Source organism: Rhincodon typus, chromosome 31 (genome assembly GCF_021869965.1).
Source record: "Rhincodon typus isolate 14 chromosome 31, sRhiTyp1.1, whole genome shotgun sequence".
NCBI classification, from domain to species: Eukaryota; Metazoa; Chordata; class Chondrichthyes; order Orectolobiformes; family Rhincodontidae; genus Rhincodon; species Rhincodon typus.
In genome coordinates this window covers 18,646,394-18,663,130 of record NC_063362.1, presented here as the reverse complement: position 1 = coordinate 18,663,130, position 16,737 = coordinate 18,646,394, and the positions used below count along the sequence as shown (strand labels likewise).

Below are 16,737 nucleotides of genomic sequence, written 5' to 3'. Positions count from 1 at the left end.
TATATCTAATTTCCCATTGAAAACAAATGTTTTGCTGTCAAATGCTTTCTGTGATAGAGAATTCCATAGGCTCACCACTCTCTGGGTGGAAAAATTTCTCCTTATCTCAGTCATAAATTGCCTACTCCATATCCTTAGACTATGGCCCTGGTTCTGGGCTCACTGGTCATTGGCAACAGCCTTCCTGCTAGTTTGTTTAGTCCTGTTCGAATTTTATAGGCTTCTATGAGATAAACCCCTTATTATTCTAAACACCACTAAATATAGTCCTAACTGGTCCAATCTCTCTTCATACATCAGTTCCATCATCGCAGTAATCAGTCTGGTAAATCTTCATTGTGCTCACTCCATTTTTAGCCATCATTCCTCAAATAAGGAGATCAAAACTATACACCAGGGCCCCATACAATCGCAGCAAGGAATCCATGCTCAAGTACTCAAATCCTTTTGCTGTGAAGGCCAATGGACCACGTGCCTTCTTCACCACCTGCTGCAACTCCATTAGTTTCAGCAACTGGTGCACAAGAACACGCAGGTCACCTTTTCCCAATCTATCACTATTCAGATAGAAATCTGCCTTCCTGTTTTTGTTACCAAAGTGGACAATCTCATTTATTCACATTACACTTTATCTGCCATGTACTTACCCACCTGGAGTCATACAGTATGGAAACAGACCCTTCAGTCCAACTTGTGCATGCCAGACATCCTAATCTGACCTAGTCCCATTTGCCAGCATTTGGCCCTTATCCCTCATAAACCCTTCCGATTCATCTACCCATCCAGATGCTTTTTAAATGTTGTAATTGTACCCACCTCCACCACTTCCTCTGGCAGCTCATTTTATACACCACCCTCTGTGAAAAAGTTACTCCTCAAGGGCCTTTTTATATCTTTCCCCTCTCACCTTAAACCTATGCCCACTTGTTTCGGACCACCCCCCCTCCGCAAACCTTGGCTATTCACCCTATCCATATCCCTCATGATTGTGATTTCAGAACCCCCTATAAAGGTCACCCCTCCAAAGCCCCAAGACGAAAAGCCCCAGCCTATTCAACCTCTCCCTACAACTGAAACCCTCCAGTCTCGGCAACATCCTTGTAACTCTTTTCTACACCCTCTCAATCCTTCCAATACTGGGGAGACCGAATTGTACACAGTATTCCAAAAGTGGTCTCACCAGTGTCCTGTACAGCCACAACATGACCTCCCAACTCTTTTACTCAATGTTCTGACCAATGAAGGCAAGCATACCAAATGCCTTCTTCACTCTCCTGTCTACCTGCGACTCCACTTTCAAGGAACTATGAACTATGAACCTGCACCCCTACATCTCTTTGGTCGGCAACATATTCCAGGGCCCTACCATTAATTGTATAAGTTCTGCCCTGGTTTGCCTTATCCAACTGCAACACCTCGCATTTAATCGAAATTAAACTCCATCGGTCATTCCTCAGCCTACTGGCCCACCTGATCAAGGTTACATTGTACCGAGTTAATAATCTTCGCTGTCAACTACACCTCCAATTTTGGTGTCTTCTGCAAACTTACTAACTATAACCTCCTATACTCATATCCAATCATTTACATAAATGATGAAAAGCAGTGGACCCAGCACCAGTCCTGTGGCATACCTCTGGTCACAGGCCTCCAGTCTGAAAAGCAACCCTCTACCACCAACCTCTGTTTCCTACTCTCAAGCAATTTGTATCCAGTTGGCTAGCTCCAGTGGATCCCATCTGATCTAACCTTACTAAGCAGTCGACCATGTGGAACCTTGTCAAATGCTTGCTGAAGTCCACGTAGACAATGTACACCACTCTACTTTCACTATCTTCTTTGGCACCTCTTCAAAAATAAAACTCAATCAAATTAGTGAGACACAATTTTCCATGCACAAAGACTATCCAGACTCAGTCCCTGCCTTTTCAAAAGCATGTATATCCTGTCCCTCAGAGTCCCCTCCAACAACTTACCCACCACTGATGTAAGGCTTATCGGTCTACATAGTTCTCTGGCTTTTCCTTACAGACTTTCTGAAATAAAGGCACATTAGCCAACCTCCAGACTTCTGGCATCTCACCCGTAGCTGTCAATGATGCAAATATAACAGCAAGGAGCCCAGCAATCTCTCCCCTAACTTCCCACAACACTCAACTTATCCAATTCTCTCTGAATTATCTCCTTACAATTCACCCTCCCACCCAGCTTTATTCGTCTGCAAACTTGAGAGTAGGTGGAAGCCAAACACCGATCCCCGCAGTACCTCACTGGTCACTGCCTGCGACTCAGAAAAATACCTGTTTATTTTGACTCTATTTCCTTTCAGTCAACCAGTTCTCAGTCCATATCAGTACACTGCCCCAATCTCATGCATTTTAATTTTATGTGCTAATCTGTTAAGTGGAAGCTTATCAAAATAAGGTTCTGAAAATAAACCACATGCACTGGCTCCCCTTATCAACTCTACTTATTACATGCTCATAAGACTCCAGCAGATGTGTCAGGTATGATTTCCCTTTCATAAATCCATCTTACTCTGTCTGATCCTATCATTGTTTTCCAAGTGCTCTGCCATTAAACTTTCATAATGGACTGTAACACTTTGCCCACTACCAACTTCAGGCTAACAAGTCTATAATTCGCCTTTTCTCTCTACCTCCCTTTTTTAAATAGCAGAGTTACATTGACTACTCTCCAATCAACAGAAACTGTTCCAGTTTCTTGCAAGATGACCACCAAGGCATGCACTGTTTCTATAGCCACTTCCTGAACTACTTTGGGATTTATCAGTTGTTAGTTCTATTAAATTCTCCACACCATTTCCCTACTAATATTGATTTGCTTCAGTCCCGCCCTCTCACTTTACCCTCTATTCCCCATGATTTTTTGGACGTTATTTGTGAAAACAGGATCCCATTTCCACACCCTCATAAAAATGTCCTCTGTTTGCTGACCAGTCATACTAAAAATATTGGTAATTTTGCTGTCCACAATGATTCAGAAATTATGGGAAAATTTGGCAGCAGGTGACTAAGGTCTGACTGAACTTCATGTGATCTAATTAGGTGGAGAGATGCATTGTACCAGGTATGTGCAAATCTACCCCTTGGAAGTATGACAGCCAAGAGGGGGACACATGGGCTATGAACCAGATGAAGTAGTGAAAATTTCTCTGGGCACAAGGCCAGTAAAAGGTCAAGTTGAGGAAGAGGATGAACAAAATAGCAGCTGCAGATATATCACAGCAAATGGAAGGCGTACAGGTTAGGCGGCTGGGAGTTTGAAAGTGCATCTGTAACTCTCATTAGTTTTTTTTTTCCTACGGGCCATTTGCAGAAGGAACGGAGGATGAGAACAGGGTATGGTGGTAAACAATAAGAAAACAGTCGGAGATAGCCTCTTTTTTTTGACTCATCGTCATTTTGAGTACAGGGCACAGGAACTTATGAACTGTAAGAGTAGGAGAGTTTATGAGAAAAGAACAGGAGGGCAGTATAAAAGGAAAATAGGACAGGAGGTGAAGATTTAAATCACAAAGGATTCTCAAATGCTCAGCAGCCAAGGAAGCATATATTGTAGAGAAATCTGGGTGGGGTTCCATGGAATGTGATTTTTTTTTGTTTTGAAGAAAGTTGAAGGTTTAACAAATGGCAGCTCTTGGAGGAGGAGAAGGCATCAAAGGATCAAAACAGCAGGCCATAGTGAGATTTGGTAACAAGGATCATTTCTGACATGGTTGTTTTGATACAGTGATGATAGCAAGTATAGTCAGCCACAGAGGCTTTTGTAAAGAGAAACATGGTACCACCAATAAATCAAGTTTATGTCCAAACAGAATACCCATGAAAGCATTCAGAATAAATCCCTAAATCATACAGTAACTAGTCATCTTTTGACAAGAGTTCAAGGAGCTGCAAAAGATAGGAAATCATTGGCCTGTCAAGCGGTTGCACCATTCAAACAGATCATGGCTGATCATCTACTTCAACATCATTTTCCCCCATTTCTGCCTATGTCTTATGTCATGAGTAACCAGAAATACATTGTATTTAAGACAGAAATCATTCAATGAATGGTCGTCCACACCCTTCTGGGTAGGAGATGCCAAAGAGTCACCACTCTCAGAGAGTGAAGAAATTCCTCCTCATCTCAGTCCTAATTCTACCCCTTATTCTGGTACTGTGACCCAGCATCTGGACTCACCAACCAAGGGGAGCATTCAATACACATCTATCAATCACGCCCTGTAAGAACTTTGTAAATTTCAATGAGATCACCTCATTCCTTGAAACCCTACAGACAGCATAGACCTAGTTTCTTCAAATAAGACAAGTTCACTATCCCAGGGATTAGTCTGGTGAACGTTCACTACAATCTCTCTAATAGAAATAAAGCTTTCCTCAGATAAGGAGATCAAACCGCACATAATACACCAGATGCAACCTCACTCCCAAAGCACTTATCAATTCCAGCATGACATCTTTATTTCTGTGTCCAAATCACATTGCAATGAAGGCTAACATACCATTTGCCTACGTCACTGTTTGCTGCACTTGCATGCTATCTTTTGAGTGACTCATGAAAAAAGTTACCAAGCTCCTAGCATCTCACTATTTATGTAATACCATACTTCTGCTGGATTCTACCGAAGTGGATAACCTCACATTTAATTTCATTATATTCAATCTCCCATGCTTATCTACTCACTTATCTGTTCTAAATCCACTTGCATCCATCCCATCTAGTTTCTTGCCAACAGCAAATTTGTTAATATTACATTTGGTGCCCAAATCCAAAGCATTTATACAGACTGATAACAAGATTGTGAACCATGACTGTCACAGCACTGATTCTTGCAGCACACGAGTAGGAACAACCTGTAATCCTGAGAATGACCCCATTCTTACTATGTTTTCTGTCTGCTAACCAATCCTGCACTGTCGCTGGGTCACGAATCTGGAACTCCCTCCCTAACGGCATTGTGGGTCAACCCACAGTATTTGGATTGCAGCAGTTCAAGACAGCAGTTCACCACCACCTTCTCAAGGGCAAACAGGAGCAGGCATAAAAAGAGTTCTGACCAGTCAACAACACCCATGAATGAATGAAGAGTGACAGAATTCTCAATGTGTATTTACCCCCAATCCCATGTGCTCTAATTTTGTCGAGTAGCTTTCTGTATGAGAAATAATCATCAACTGGAAAAAACAAATATGAAGGTGTTGGCATAACAGGAAGGGAAGAAACATGACAGACATGGCTGAAAAGTGATCAAGGGAAAGAAAAAAAAGAACAGTGCAACACAAGTGACAGATTCTGATCAATAACAACTGCCAAAATATACACAAAGGAATGGACAGAGTATTCAAGTGAAGTATATGTAGCAGAGATTAGGACTGACATGTTCAGTCTAGCCAACAAGACAGAGGAAAATAAATTGAAAGTTGGTGAATGAAATTATTATCTTTGTGCGTCCAATTACCTCCCAATTTAACTTTTTTTTTGGAACACTAAAAACACACAAATTCATCTACGAGTACAGGAACTGCAAGCTCAGGACATTCTGAGATCATGCTGTAATGAAAAGCTTTCACACAACAGCCACACACATGGATCAGCGAGAAAAAAAACCTCAATACCCAGCCTTTGGTTACAGAACAAATGTTGCAAGAGAAATAAAATCATTCCTCATTTAAATTATTGCTTTGTATTGTCAATCAAATTTTCTCCAATAGGAGTTAAACCTTGCGAGAATGGTATGTATTTTAACATTTACTATTCAGTGGAATCTAATTTACAATGTCATCAATTTTATGCACGCCATTCTTCATTTGTTCCTCACCAACTCAGAACAGGAAGTTATTAAGCGTTTCACATAACATCAAGCAGTTGCAGCCTCATGCTTACCTCTCGAGGACAGAACCACTGGTGGAGGATGGAGTGGCTGAGTCCACCTCCCCTGTGCTGTTATTCTGGCTGACACTTGGAACAGCAACATTATTTACAGAGGCTGATGGGAAATCCTCTGGAGGTTCATCGGGCCAGCCAAATTGCTCTTTTGTTTTCCCATAGATTTTTATTGAATCTACCATTGTTACCCCAGCGGGATCAACTGATGCACCAACTGCAATGACCAAGGAAATAAAAACACAACTTCAAAAACTTGAATAGAACAAATTGATACATCGATCAATAAGAAATGAAGATGGTTTGGTTTTAAATCTCTACAGTGCTAAGGGTTTAAGAGAACAGCAATATACTTACTCCCAAAAAGCACAAAATTCTAGCATTTCTTACACACTTAATCTCATCTGAGACATAATCAAAAAAACTAGGATTAACAAAAAAAAAGAAAGAGTGAAACAAGCTTATACCAGCTACAGTGTGTTCCTGGGGTGCAGTGGTAATGTCCCTATTTCTAGACCTGGCAGCCTAGGTTCAAGTCCTACCTGCTCCAGAAGTTCGTAATAATATTTGACTGGGTTCTTTAGAAAGCATCTGTGATGCTATTACATGGTATCATTAAAAAAAAAAAAATCAACAATCCTGGGCTGTATGGGATAAGGCACTGTTGATCAGTGTGGACGGAAAGCAATGACCCTGTACATCTACATGAACACGTCTTATCAACTTGGGTTGCAGTGTTTCAATTGACAGGTTACACTTACCAAAAATGGTTAGCTTCTTATCAGCCTGCAGCGCTTCTTCACGCGTAAATGGATAGTCAAACCAACGAGCTCTTGTCAAGTTCAACTGCATTGTGCGACCAAAGATTTCAATATAGGATGGTGCTCTCTCAATGGCCTGTGTCCCAACCTGGATTCGCATCCCCGTCATTACCATAGTGGCATTGTTGTTGACACCTTCCACTGTAAATCCACCCGGCTATGAAAGAACAGGAAAAAAATTTGAATGCTAATCAAAATATATCCAATAAAGTGCAAAACTATTTTACTACTGCCCAATACGGACTTTCATCTGGTCCACCACGGCAGACTGACAACTGACAGCGTAAATATGCGGGGATGTCTTCAAACATGACAAAATTTACCTCAACCTAGATTGAGCACATTTCAATTAACTGCAATAAACTAAATTAGAATCTTGTTACTACAAGTACCGGTATACGCTGGAACTTAGTTCATTTTCAAATACACAATTCATTATGTTTTGGCGGTGTACTACTTGAAAGGGAATTGAAAGCAGATTCAATAATTTCCAGTAGGAAATTGACATGCTTGAAAAAGAGAAAATTGCGCGATAATGGGGAAGAGAAGGGGAGTGGAACTAATTAGATAGCTCTTTCCCAGTCATGACAAGCCTTGGCCCACTTCTGCACTGTGTCGTTCAATTATTCACTGTTTACAAACTTTTTACAACATAACTGTAATAAGTTTGGTAGGATTTGTCAACAAACAGATCAAAAATGAGCAAAACTATTTTGAAAGGCACTGGTGCTAACCACCAAAGTATCAGAAAATGATGTCTTGCAGTTCACAGATGACACCAAAATTGGTGGCGTAGTGGACAGTGAAGAAGTTTTATCTTGGAGTATAACAGGACCATGATCAGATGGGCCAATGAACTGAGTGGTGGCAGATGCAGTTTAATTTAGATAAATACAAGGTGTTGCAGTTTGATAAGGCAAATCAGGGCAGTACTGATAGGGTTTTGGGAAGAGGTGTTGAACAAAAGAGACCTGGGGGTGCAGGTGCATATTCCTTGAAAGTGGAGTTGCAGGTAGACTGGGTGGTGAAAGTGACGTTTGGCATGTTTGCCTTCATTGGGAAATACAGAGTACAGAAGTTGGGATGTCACGTTGCGGCTGTACAGGACATTAGAAGTGGCCTGACCAGAATACGGCATTCAATTCTGGCCTCCCTGCCATTGGAAAGATGTTGTGAAACTTGAAAGGGTTCAGTAAAGATGTGCAAGCATGTTGCTGGGATTGGAGGGTTTGAGCTATAGGGTGAGGCTGGACAGGCTGCGGCTATTTTCACTGGAGCGTTGATAGCTGACATGGAACCTTACAGAAGTTTATAAATTCACAATGGGCATGGATAGGGTGAACAGCCAAGGTCTTTTTCCCAGCATAGGGATGTCCAAAACGAGAGGATGTCTCTCAGAATTAAAATAAATTATTTTCTTATTCTAACTAAAATAAAATGGGAAAGGTGGCCTTATCATCCCTAACAAAGGACATTAAGGATAGCATTAGATTAAATTTTAAGGTGAGGGGGAAAAAATTCAAGAGAGACCTGAGGGGCAACTCTTACATGCAGAAGGTGGTGCTTGTGTGGAACGAGCTGCCAGATGAAGAGGCAGAGGTGGGTACAATTACAACATTTAAAAGGTATCTGGATGGGCACATGAATAGGAAGGGTTCAGAGGCGTATGGGCCAAATGCTGGCAAATGGGATTAGATTAATTTAGGATATCTGGTCAGCATGGACAAGTAGGACTGAAGGGTGTGTTCCTGTGCTGTACAGCTCTATGACTCGTACCTTTGTGCTGGCGACATACATGCCAGTGGAGTTCAGCCGATGTTTAATTTGTTGCATGTTGTACACCTGTAGTAAGTCATTTCCTCCAAACTCAATGTCAGTCAGCTGCTGGTTGTGTTCAAAGAAATCAATTGGAAACGTGACTTGGCTGGTGGTGCGAGTTGCTGCAGAATAAATTTGTCAATAGTTATTTGGTTAGTCAAGATGCTACTGAAGACAGCTAATGTAACCCCACTATTTAAAAAAGGATGTAATGAGAAAATGGGAAATTAAAGTCCTGACATTGGTAGTGTAATGCTAGAGTCCATTATAAAAGATTTAAAGGCAGAGTACTTGGAAAACAGTTACTGGATTGGACAGAGTCAACATGGATTTACAAAAAAGAGAAATCATGTTCCATTAATCCATTATAATTTTCTGAAGATGCAATAATTAGAGCTGATAAGGGGAATGAGTGGAAATGGCTTAATGTGGACTTTCAGATATAAAAAATTAGCACGTAAAATTAAAGTGCATGGGATTGGGAATAGAGAACTGACTTGAAGAGAGAACCGGTTCGCAGACAGGGAACAAAGTGTATGAATAAATGGGTCTTTCCCAACTGGCACAAGTGGAGTATTGCAGGGAGCAGTGTTTGGAACCCAGATGTTCACAATATACATCAGTGATTTAGATGAGGGAACTAAATATCATGTCTTCAAGTTTGCAGACAACACAAATTTGGGTGGGAGGATGACCTGTGAGGAGAATGCAGAGATACTTCAATGTAATGTGGACAGATTGAGAGTGGGCTAATGCATGGCAGATGAAGTATAATGTGGATAAATGTGAGGTTGTCCACTTTGGTCTCAAAAAGAGGGGCCAAATTATCTGGAAGGCAGCATATTGGGAAAGGGGGAAGGTGCACCAGGACCTAAGTACCCTTGTATGTCAGTAGCTGAAAGTAAGCATGCAGGGACATAGGTGGTGAAGGAGGCAAATGCTATGTTAGCCTTCAAAGCAAGAGGATTCAAGGACAGAAGGGATGTCTTGCTGCAATTGTACGGGACATTAGTGAGACCACACATAGACCAGTGTGGGCTGTTTTGGTCTCCTTTGAGGATGGATGTTCTGGCTATGGAGGGGTGAGCATAATGAAAGATTAATTGACTGATAGCTGGGATGGCAAGACTGAAGAAGAAAAGATTGCATCAGTTAGGACTATATTCACTGGAGTTTAGAAGAACGAGTGGACAATCTCATAGAAACATCTAAACTTCTAACAGGATTAGACAGGCTAAATGCAAGAAGTATGTACCTGATGACCAGGTTGGTTCAACCAGAGGTCAGAGGTCACTGTTTAAAGGAAAGGGGTAGACCATTTACAACTAGGATGAGGAGACTCCCGGAGACAGCTGAGGCTGTGTAATGCTCAGCTACAGAAAGCAATTGCAGCCAAAACATTGAATGTTTCCAAGGAATTAGATGTAGTTCTTGGGGCTAAAGGGATTAAAAAGATATGGGGTGAAAGTGGGAACGGGGTATTAAGTTGAAGATCAGCCATGATCATATTGAATAGCAGAGCAGGCTTAAAAGGACCAAATGGCCTACACCTAGTTTCTGATGTTTCTACTTAACTGCAAGTGATTAATGTTGTCAGCAGTGCTTTAACACACATCTTGTAGAATACATCTGTTTGGTCAAAACAAAAACCAATCAGTTGAAAGGACCCAACTCTAACACTAACCTGACTCTGCCTTTTAGTCACGAATCGACTTGCTATACGTTTCAGGCACTCTTGATTTTAAACAGAAAATAGCATGGAGGTTGTAATAAAAGTTGGTACACAACTGTATAAAAATTCAAAGTCCCAATAATGTTATCACAAACAATCTCAAGAATATAGAGAACTGGACAGGAAGCAGATCCCAAATCTCAGAGTTTATATCTGGAGCTTAAGTCCAGCACCACCAGCAGTTTGAAATAAGATTAGAAAAAAAATTGCTTCATTTGCCTTTTTTCGAAAAATACAAATGATAACTGGATGAGAGAATGTGGCAGAGGCAGAACATAGTGAGCGGAAATACCTTCAGGTGAGACAGGCAGTAATTGACTCATGGTTAATTCACCACTTTTCAGTTGTGTTTATCTATTTTGCACTGGGCTTGGTAACTCAGCAGTAAATATTTTATACAAGATTACAGACTTCTATCCAAGAGGAACTGAAATAGAGGTTCTAATGAGGGGACCATCTTCTGCACTTCAAGCACAAAAACCATGTAGCTAGGACACAACATTTCCCATACAAATACACAAGCATGTCATCACCATTCTGATACATATTCTTACTGCTTCTCTCTCTCCTTTTACCCAAGTACAGCATTGCCCAGAGAATAAAACCTTACTGGCAGCTGCAGCCTTGCGTTTGCGTACTGGTTTCAAGATGCTGATTACACTGCTGGGTTGCAGCGAAGGCTGTAGCCAATAAGAAGTGTTCTCAACATTTGCCATGTAGATCCGCAGGCTGCCGTCTTCACACAGGAGTATCATAGTGGTTCTTTGCTGGTCATTGCTGGCTGTGTGGCGAATTGCAACCATATCCTGGATCTAAAATACAAGGCGGGGGGGATGGCACAGCATATAAGAACATGAAACGTAGGAGCAAGCAAAGTTCTTAAATGCCTCCTACTGAGACTATTTACTTGCTAATCTACTTTCATCTTATCAAGTCTCTCTATTTTGAATTCTGCGTGTGTGTAATTGACTGCCCATTCTAAAGCTGAATACTTCTCAATTTAATCTTCTGATTTTTTCCCCCCCACAAGTTACCCTACTTGGATTCTTTACATACATTTAGAAAATTATAAATTGAGACCTTTCCCTACTACACTTTCCAGGGGAATTGAGAAGTTTCCTTAACATACTCTCTAAAAGCTGCAATCCCTTCAGAATTTTTTCAGTCTCTTTATTCATTTCCAAAGTGACACACAAACATCTCGAGATCGGTCACTAATATTCAGTTGGGAGCATTAGCTCCTTGGTTTATGGTGACATTCACACACTCAGCTGTTGAATGATCTTCACAACAATAAAACAAACACCAGGTATCCAAAGTACAATTAAAAATGCAAAGTAGTCACTTAGTATCTGCAAAAAGAAGGAGTCTCCTCTTTCAAATGCATTACTTTGCCCCTCTCTCCTTACACAATCTACTGTTTGCTTTCACATCAATAATTTGCAAGTTAGTAACAGAAATCTTTTTCAGGAACTATCCAAAGTAATGAAGAACCATCAGTAAAGTAACAGTAAATGAAGTAATGTAAAAAAGAGACATTGTAAATGCAAGGTCTCGATGGAAAATGTGAACTTGGGCACCAGTTGCTTTCTGCTAAGTTGTCAACATTCATTGGTCAGTTTGACTGAGGCCTAACAAACTGCTTCATCAGATGATCCTATCCTTCACAACATTCAACCAAGACCACCAGTAATCTGGATTAGGAACCTGAGATGATTATTCCCCTCTCTAGTTCAAGATTCAGGAAATAAACTATAGCTAATCACTGAAAAAAATCTCTTCCATATGGCCCAGCTATTCACTAGATAAAGTGAACGATTGGACAAACTCAAAAAGAACAAATTGACAATTCAGAGGGATGCAGGAAGTTTTGTTTCCAAGGTGTAATACCTTGAGTCATCTCTTTGTAATGTTACGAATTATTTCTGTACTTATGACTTGCAAATGATTTAGAATTTACCTATAGTATTTTCCCAACCAGTTAATGTGGCTTCTCTTATTTGACTAAGCTGGTACTAATAAAACAAAATCATTAAATCTCTTTTTCTTGCTATGGATTTGTTTTATTTTGTAACAGCTAAATTTAGAAAAATAACACAAGATTGTGGAAAGCAAATCATCAAAGACCCATCACCTGAGGATCCCCCGCTTCAGGACTGTCTGAACAGCAGAAACTGCTGCTGCAATCAATCATTCAGGTCAATCTATTTGAATCACCAGCTCTGAGTGTCAATAAGGCAAAGGATGTAGATAAACGAAATCTGAAGCCAGAAGCAGAATTTTAATAAATTGCAATCACTGAGTTGCATTGTCTGAACTGGGTGCTAATTTTATTAATGCGTAAGAATAATATGTGATTTTGTCCCTTTTTCCTAGGTCAGATAGTAAACTTCTCCCAGGATTTGATTCCAGTGCTGACATGTTGCACTGCAGCAATTTAAAAATAATCTGCACTAAAGCGCATGAGAGGCTGGAGTATTTTGCTGTTGGAAAGTTACATTAATATATCCAAAAAACAGTAATTCAGAGAAAATCTACAATAGGCAATACAAATAAAAAAGGTCAATTTCAATTTTACTTCTTTGGGCATCTTATTGCTCAATGTCGGCATTCAATAAGGCAATGTTTGACCTTGGCTTTTGCTGGTAGAGTTTTGATCTCCTGGATAAGGAAGGTGTCTGGTTTGACCATGATGACAAGTGGAATTCCAGTGGTTTGCTGGACACAACAGACCAAGCCAGGATGATTCATCACTTCTGACCACTGGCACAGGGCAGGAACAGTTTTCCCACTACCACCATTTGAACTGCAGAGAGGAAAATAACGAAGACAAACAGATGAATCAGACAGATTGAGTTAATGATGCGAAGATCTTAGAAACATACTAATGTAAAGATAGGAAGAATAGGGGAAGGTAGGGAGAAGAGTGAGGGAGAGACAAGGGCATTGGAAAGAATGGGAAAGCGAAAAGGTAGAGGGAGAATGGGGAACAGCAGAAGCAGAGAATAAGGAGAGGGCAATACGACAAATAGATTTTGTTTTAACCATCTGACACCCTCAACTGACTACACTGTTAGAAAAATACAGACACAGAAATCAACAGCCAGTCATAAAGAAGGGGTGACACTCGGCTGCAGGTATTGAAAGGTGTTGAGACATACCTAACACTCAACCAAGATCCATTTAAAATTACAAAGGAGGACAGGACCACATGTGCAAAAAGCAGAAACGTTTTAAAGCTTATAGAGAATTGATTGTGATAGAGAGAGTATGGAAACCTGTTTAAAATAACAAACAGGACTGACCACTTTAATGTAGGGCAGAAACTTATAGAAGTAGAACTGTTTTGAAACAAAGAGGCATGTTCATTATGGAACGTGCAATGCAAAGGAACAGATTTGCCTAAAAGAGAATGCAATCTCTGCAGAATATGTTGACCGGAAACTTGTCTAGCTTCACACTAAATTACAACGCAACAGTTCTTGGTAGCTTGTAGTCATATGATAATTAGGATATCCAAGATTGTAAGAAGAATATAAATGTGTAAAATGAACGACATGGGAAGACAAGTCTCTGCACAAGTTATGCCCCCTGTAAATGTACTTCATTGTACATATATTTAGTACATGTATTTCAGCAGTTGAAGACAGTAGCCCACCACCACTTTATTCAGGCAATTTATGCTGGCCAGTAACACCCACCTCCTACGAGTGAATAAAAATTTAAATAAACCATTGTTTTTTTCAGGACCTCAAACCTCTCTGCCTCGTGTCACTCGAACACTACAACAATGTATTAATACCCCACAAGGCTCAATACTACTGCTGAAAGCAGCTATGGGAAGAACAGGCTAAACTGATATTTCAGATGTAAACATGGTTCTGTCTAAGATTCTTTATGTGAAATTCTCTAATCTCTACTGGGGCACATTTTGTTTGGCTAACAAATGTAATCATATTAATCAGAAAATGTAAGCCAGGCAATTGAACAGGTTCCTCAAAGTTAAAAAAGAGGCATCTCTCCCTCACCTCCCGAGGGATAGTCCTAGGTGTCACTCACCTTTTCAGATTGATTGGGAACAGCCGCTGCACTTCCAGTGATGTACGACTTAACATGGCAGCAAAGGACTTGCCCTGACTGTAACTAAAAAACAGCATCTGTAGAACATGAGAGTAATAAACAGAGACACCACCACCTGCAACCTGCCCATTACTGTCCTGTAAAGGAAAGGAAAAACTATTATCAAGTGTATACATTGAACAGAATAAGTTTACATTAGAACTCAAATGATAAGTTAACACACAATATTTCACATTTGCATTTCAGATGCAGATTTTGTAAATGAACAGCATCTTCTTTTCCCAAATTTCATGGTTTCATTTCAAAGATATTCTGAAAATGCAAAACACAATTCCATAGTTTGTGGTACTTAGGCTACAAATAATATTATGCTTCCCTTAGTACAACAGCAGCTATGGTGCATAGCATTTTAGGGCATAATGAAATCATGGAAGACACTATCTAAATCCAATTTATCTTTTTCAGCCCTAATGCTCATGACTACTTGTACTGATAGCCTCAGCACCAAAATACTGGAAACGTTTTCAAATGTCTTGTTAGAATATGGGTAACAACAGCATTGCTTTTTACTGCTTATCCCTAGTTGCTCAGAATCTCCCATAGAGCCAACAATATAAGTCTTTGTCAACACTAAGTATTGTTGACTTCAATTTCACAAATTGCCCAATTAGACTTGGAATTTACAACGTTTGGGTTGCAAGTCCAATGCCTTCACTGAAGAATTTCCAATATACTACAGACAACCCAATTTTAATTCCTAGCTAAGCTATTATAGCAACTGAGTTGCATCAAATTCCAGCTAACTTGAGGCATTAGCTTGAAAAGGACTCCCATGGGGCCATCACTCACTGGAAAATACTACACTTGGATAGAGAAACCTGACATATTAACAATACAAAACTCTACAAAAACATGCTCATTCTCCCACAGACCTTCAGATCTTCATGCATGATTTCAAGTACATTAGTGACGTAGAATGGTCCATGTTGAGCACTGCTTGCTTCTTCCATCACTTGAGTGTAAATATAACCAGCTGAAGACATGATAACAATAATACTCTTCCCTTCCTCACTGAACAAAAATGTTGTGTCACGGATCTTGGAGCTCGGCAGAAGAAAATAGTACATTGGACTCAAGGCATCAGTGGACAAGTCATAAACCTGCGAAGAAAGGTTAAGACAATCTGTGAAAGAACTAATGCACCTTACTTTACACTTGTCAACAGTACTTAACAGCAGCAGCTTGCGTTGCTTGAGCAGGAGTTGCTCCAGTTTCCTCCCACAGTCCAAAGATGTGCAGGCTAGGTGGATTGGCCATGTTAAATTGCCCATATAGTGTTCAGGGATGTGTAGATTAGGTGGGTTATAGGGGGATGGGTACAGGTGGGGTGCTCCGAGGGTCTGTGGGGACTTGCTTGACCGAAGGCCTGTTTCCACACTGTAGGAATTCTACGGATGTGAAATCTTCTATTTGAATTTAAGACAACTTTGAAATAAAAACTAACACCAGTCAAGTCCCCACAATTTTAGGCAGGTTAAGGACAGCTTAGCAGGCACTTCGTCTTCGACAAATGACTTTGACGAGTCATGCACATTGGTAAGAAGAACAAAAGCATGGGCTATTTTCTAAAAGGGGAGAAAATTCAGAAGTCTGAAGTGCAAAGAGATTTGGGAGGTCTAGTCCGGGATTCTCTCAAGGTAAACTTGCAGGTCGAGTCAATAGTCAGGAAGGCAAATACAATGTTGGCATTTATTTTGCGAGGACTTGAAAATAAAAGCAAGGATGTACTACTAAGGTTTTAAGGCTTTCGTCAGGCCACACTTGGAGTATTGAGAGCAGTTCTGGGCCCCATATCTCAGGAAGGATGGATGTACTGGCCCTGCAGCGGGCTCAGAGGAGGTGCACGAGAATGGTCCCAGGAATGGAAAGCTCAACATATGAGGAACGTTTGAGGACTCTGGGACTATACTCTTTGGAGTTTAGACGGATGAGGGGCGGGGTGGGGGGGTTCTATTTGAAACTTACAGAATACTGAATGGCCTAAACAGAGAGTGGATGTTGGGAAGATGCTTCCATTGGTAGGAGAGACTAGGACCCGAGGGCACAGCCTTAGAGTAAAAGGGAAGACCTTTGAGAACGGAGATAAGGAGAAACTTCTTCAGCCAGAGAGTGGTGAATCTATGGAATTCACTACCACAGAAGGCTGTGGAGGCCCGGTCATTGAGTACATTTAAGACCGAGATAGACAGGTTCTTGATTATCAAGGGGATCAAGGGTTATGGGGAGAAAGCAGGAGAATGGGGTTGAGGAACTTATCATGGTTGAATGGCAGAAAGACTTGATGGGCCGAATGGCCTAATTTCTGTTCCTGTGTCT

At 40.7% G+C, this 16,737-nt stretch overlaps 2 protein-coding genes across 10 annotated transcripts in view; both read right to left on the bottom strand.

Annotated features, from left to right (window-relative positions):
• Window positions 1–16,737, bottom strand: part of aldh4a1 (aldehyde dehydrogenase 4 family, member A1) — a 419,312-nt gene that overhangs the window by 198,099 nt on the left and 204,476 nt on the right. The gene's annotated exons all lie outside the window — the stretch shown is intronic.
• ubr4 (ubiquitin protein ligase E3 component n-recognin 4) overlaps window positions 1–16,737 on the bottom strand; it is a 259,887-nt gene that overhangs the window by 97,636 nt on the left and 145,514 nt on the right. For all 7 annotated transcript variants that reach the window (XM_048614952.1, XM_048614953.1, XM_048614955.1 and 4 more), the window contains exons 44-50: window positions 15,294–15,521; window positions 14,341–14,498; window positions 12,913–13,087; window positions 10,892–11,093; window positions 8,508–8,671; window positions 6,672–6,888; window positions 5,911–6,127 (exon numbers count right to left, since the gene is read on the bottom strand). In XM_048614952.1, coding sequence (XP_048470909.1) covers window positions 5,911–6,127; window positions 6,672–6,888; window positions 8,508–8,671; window positions 10,892–11,093; window positions 12,913–13,087; window positions 14,341–14,498; window positions 15,294–15,521 — 1,361 coding nt within the window. The remainder of the gene's footprint in view (window positions 1–5,910; window positions 6,128–6,671; window positions 6,889–8,507; window positions 8,672–10,891; window positions 11,094–12,912; window positions 13,088–14,340; window positions 14,499–15,293; window positions 15,522–16,737) is intronic.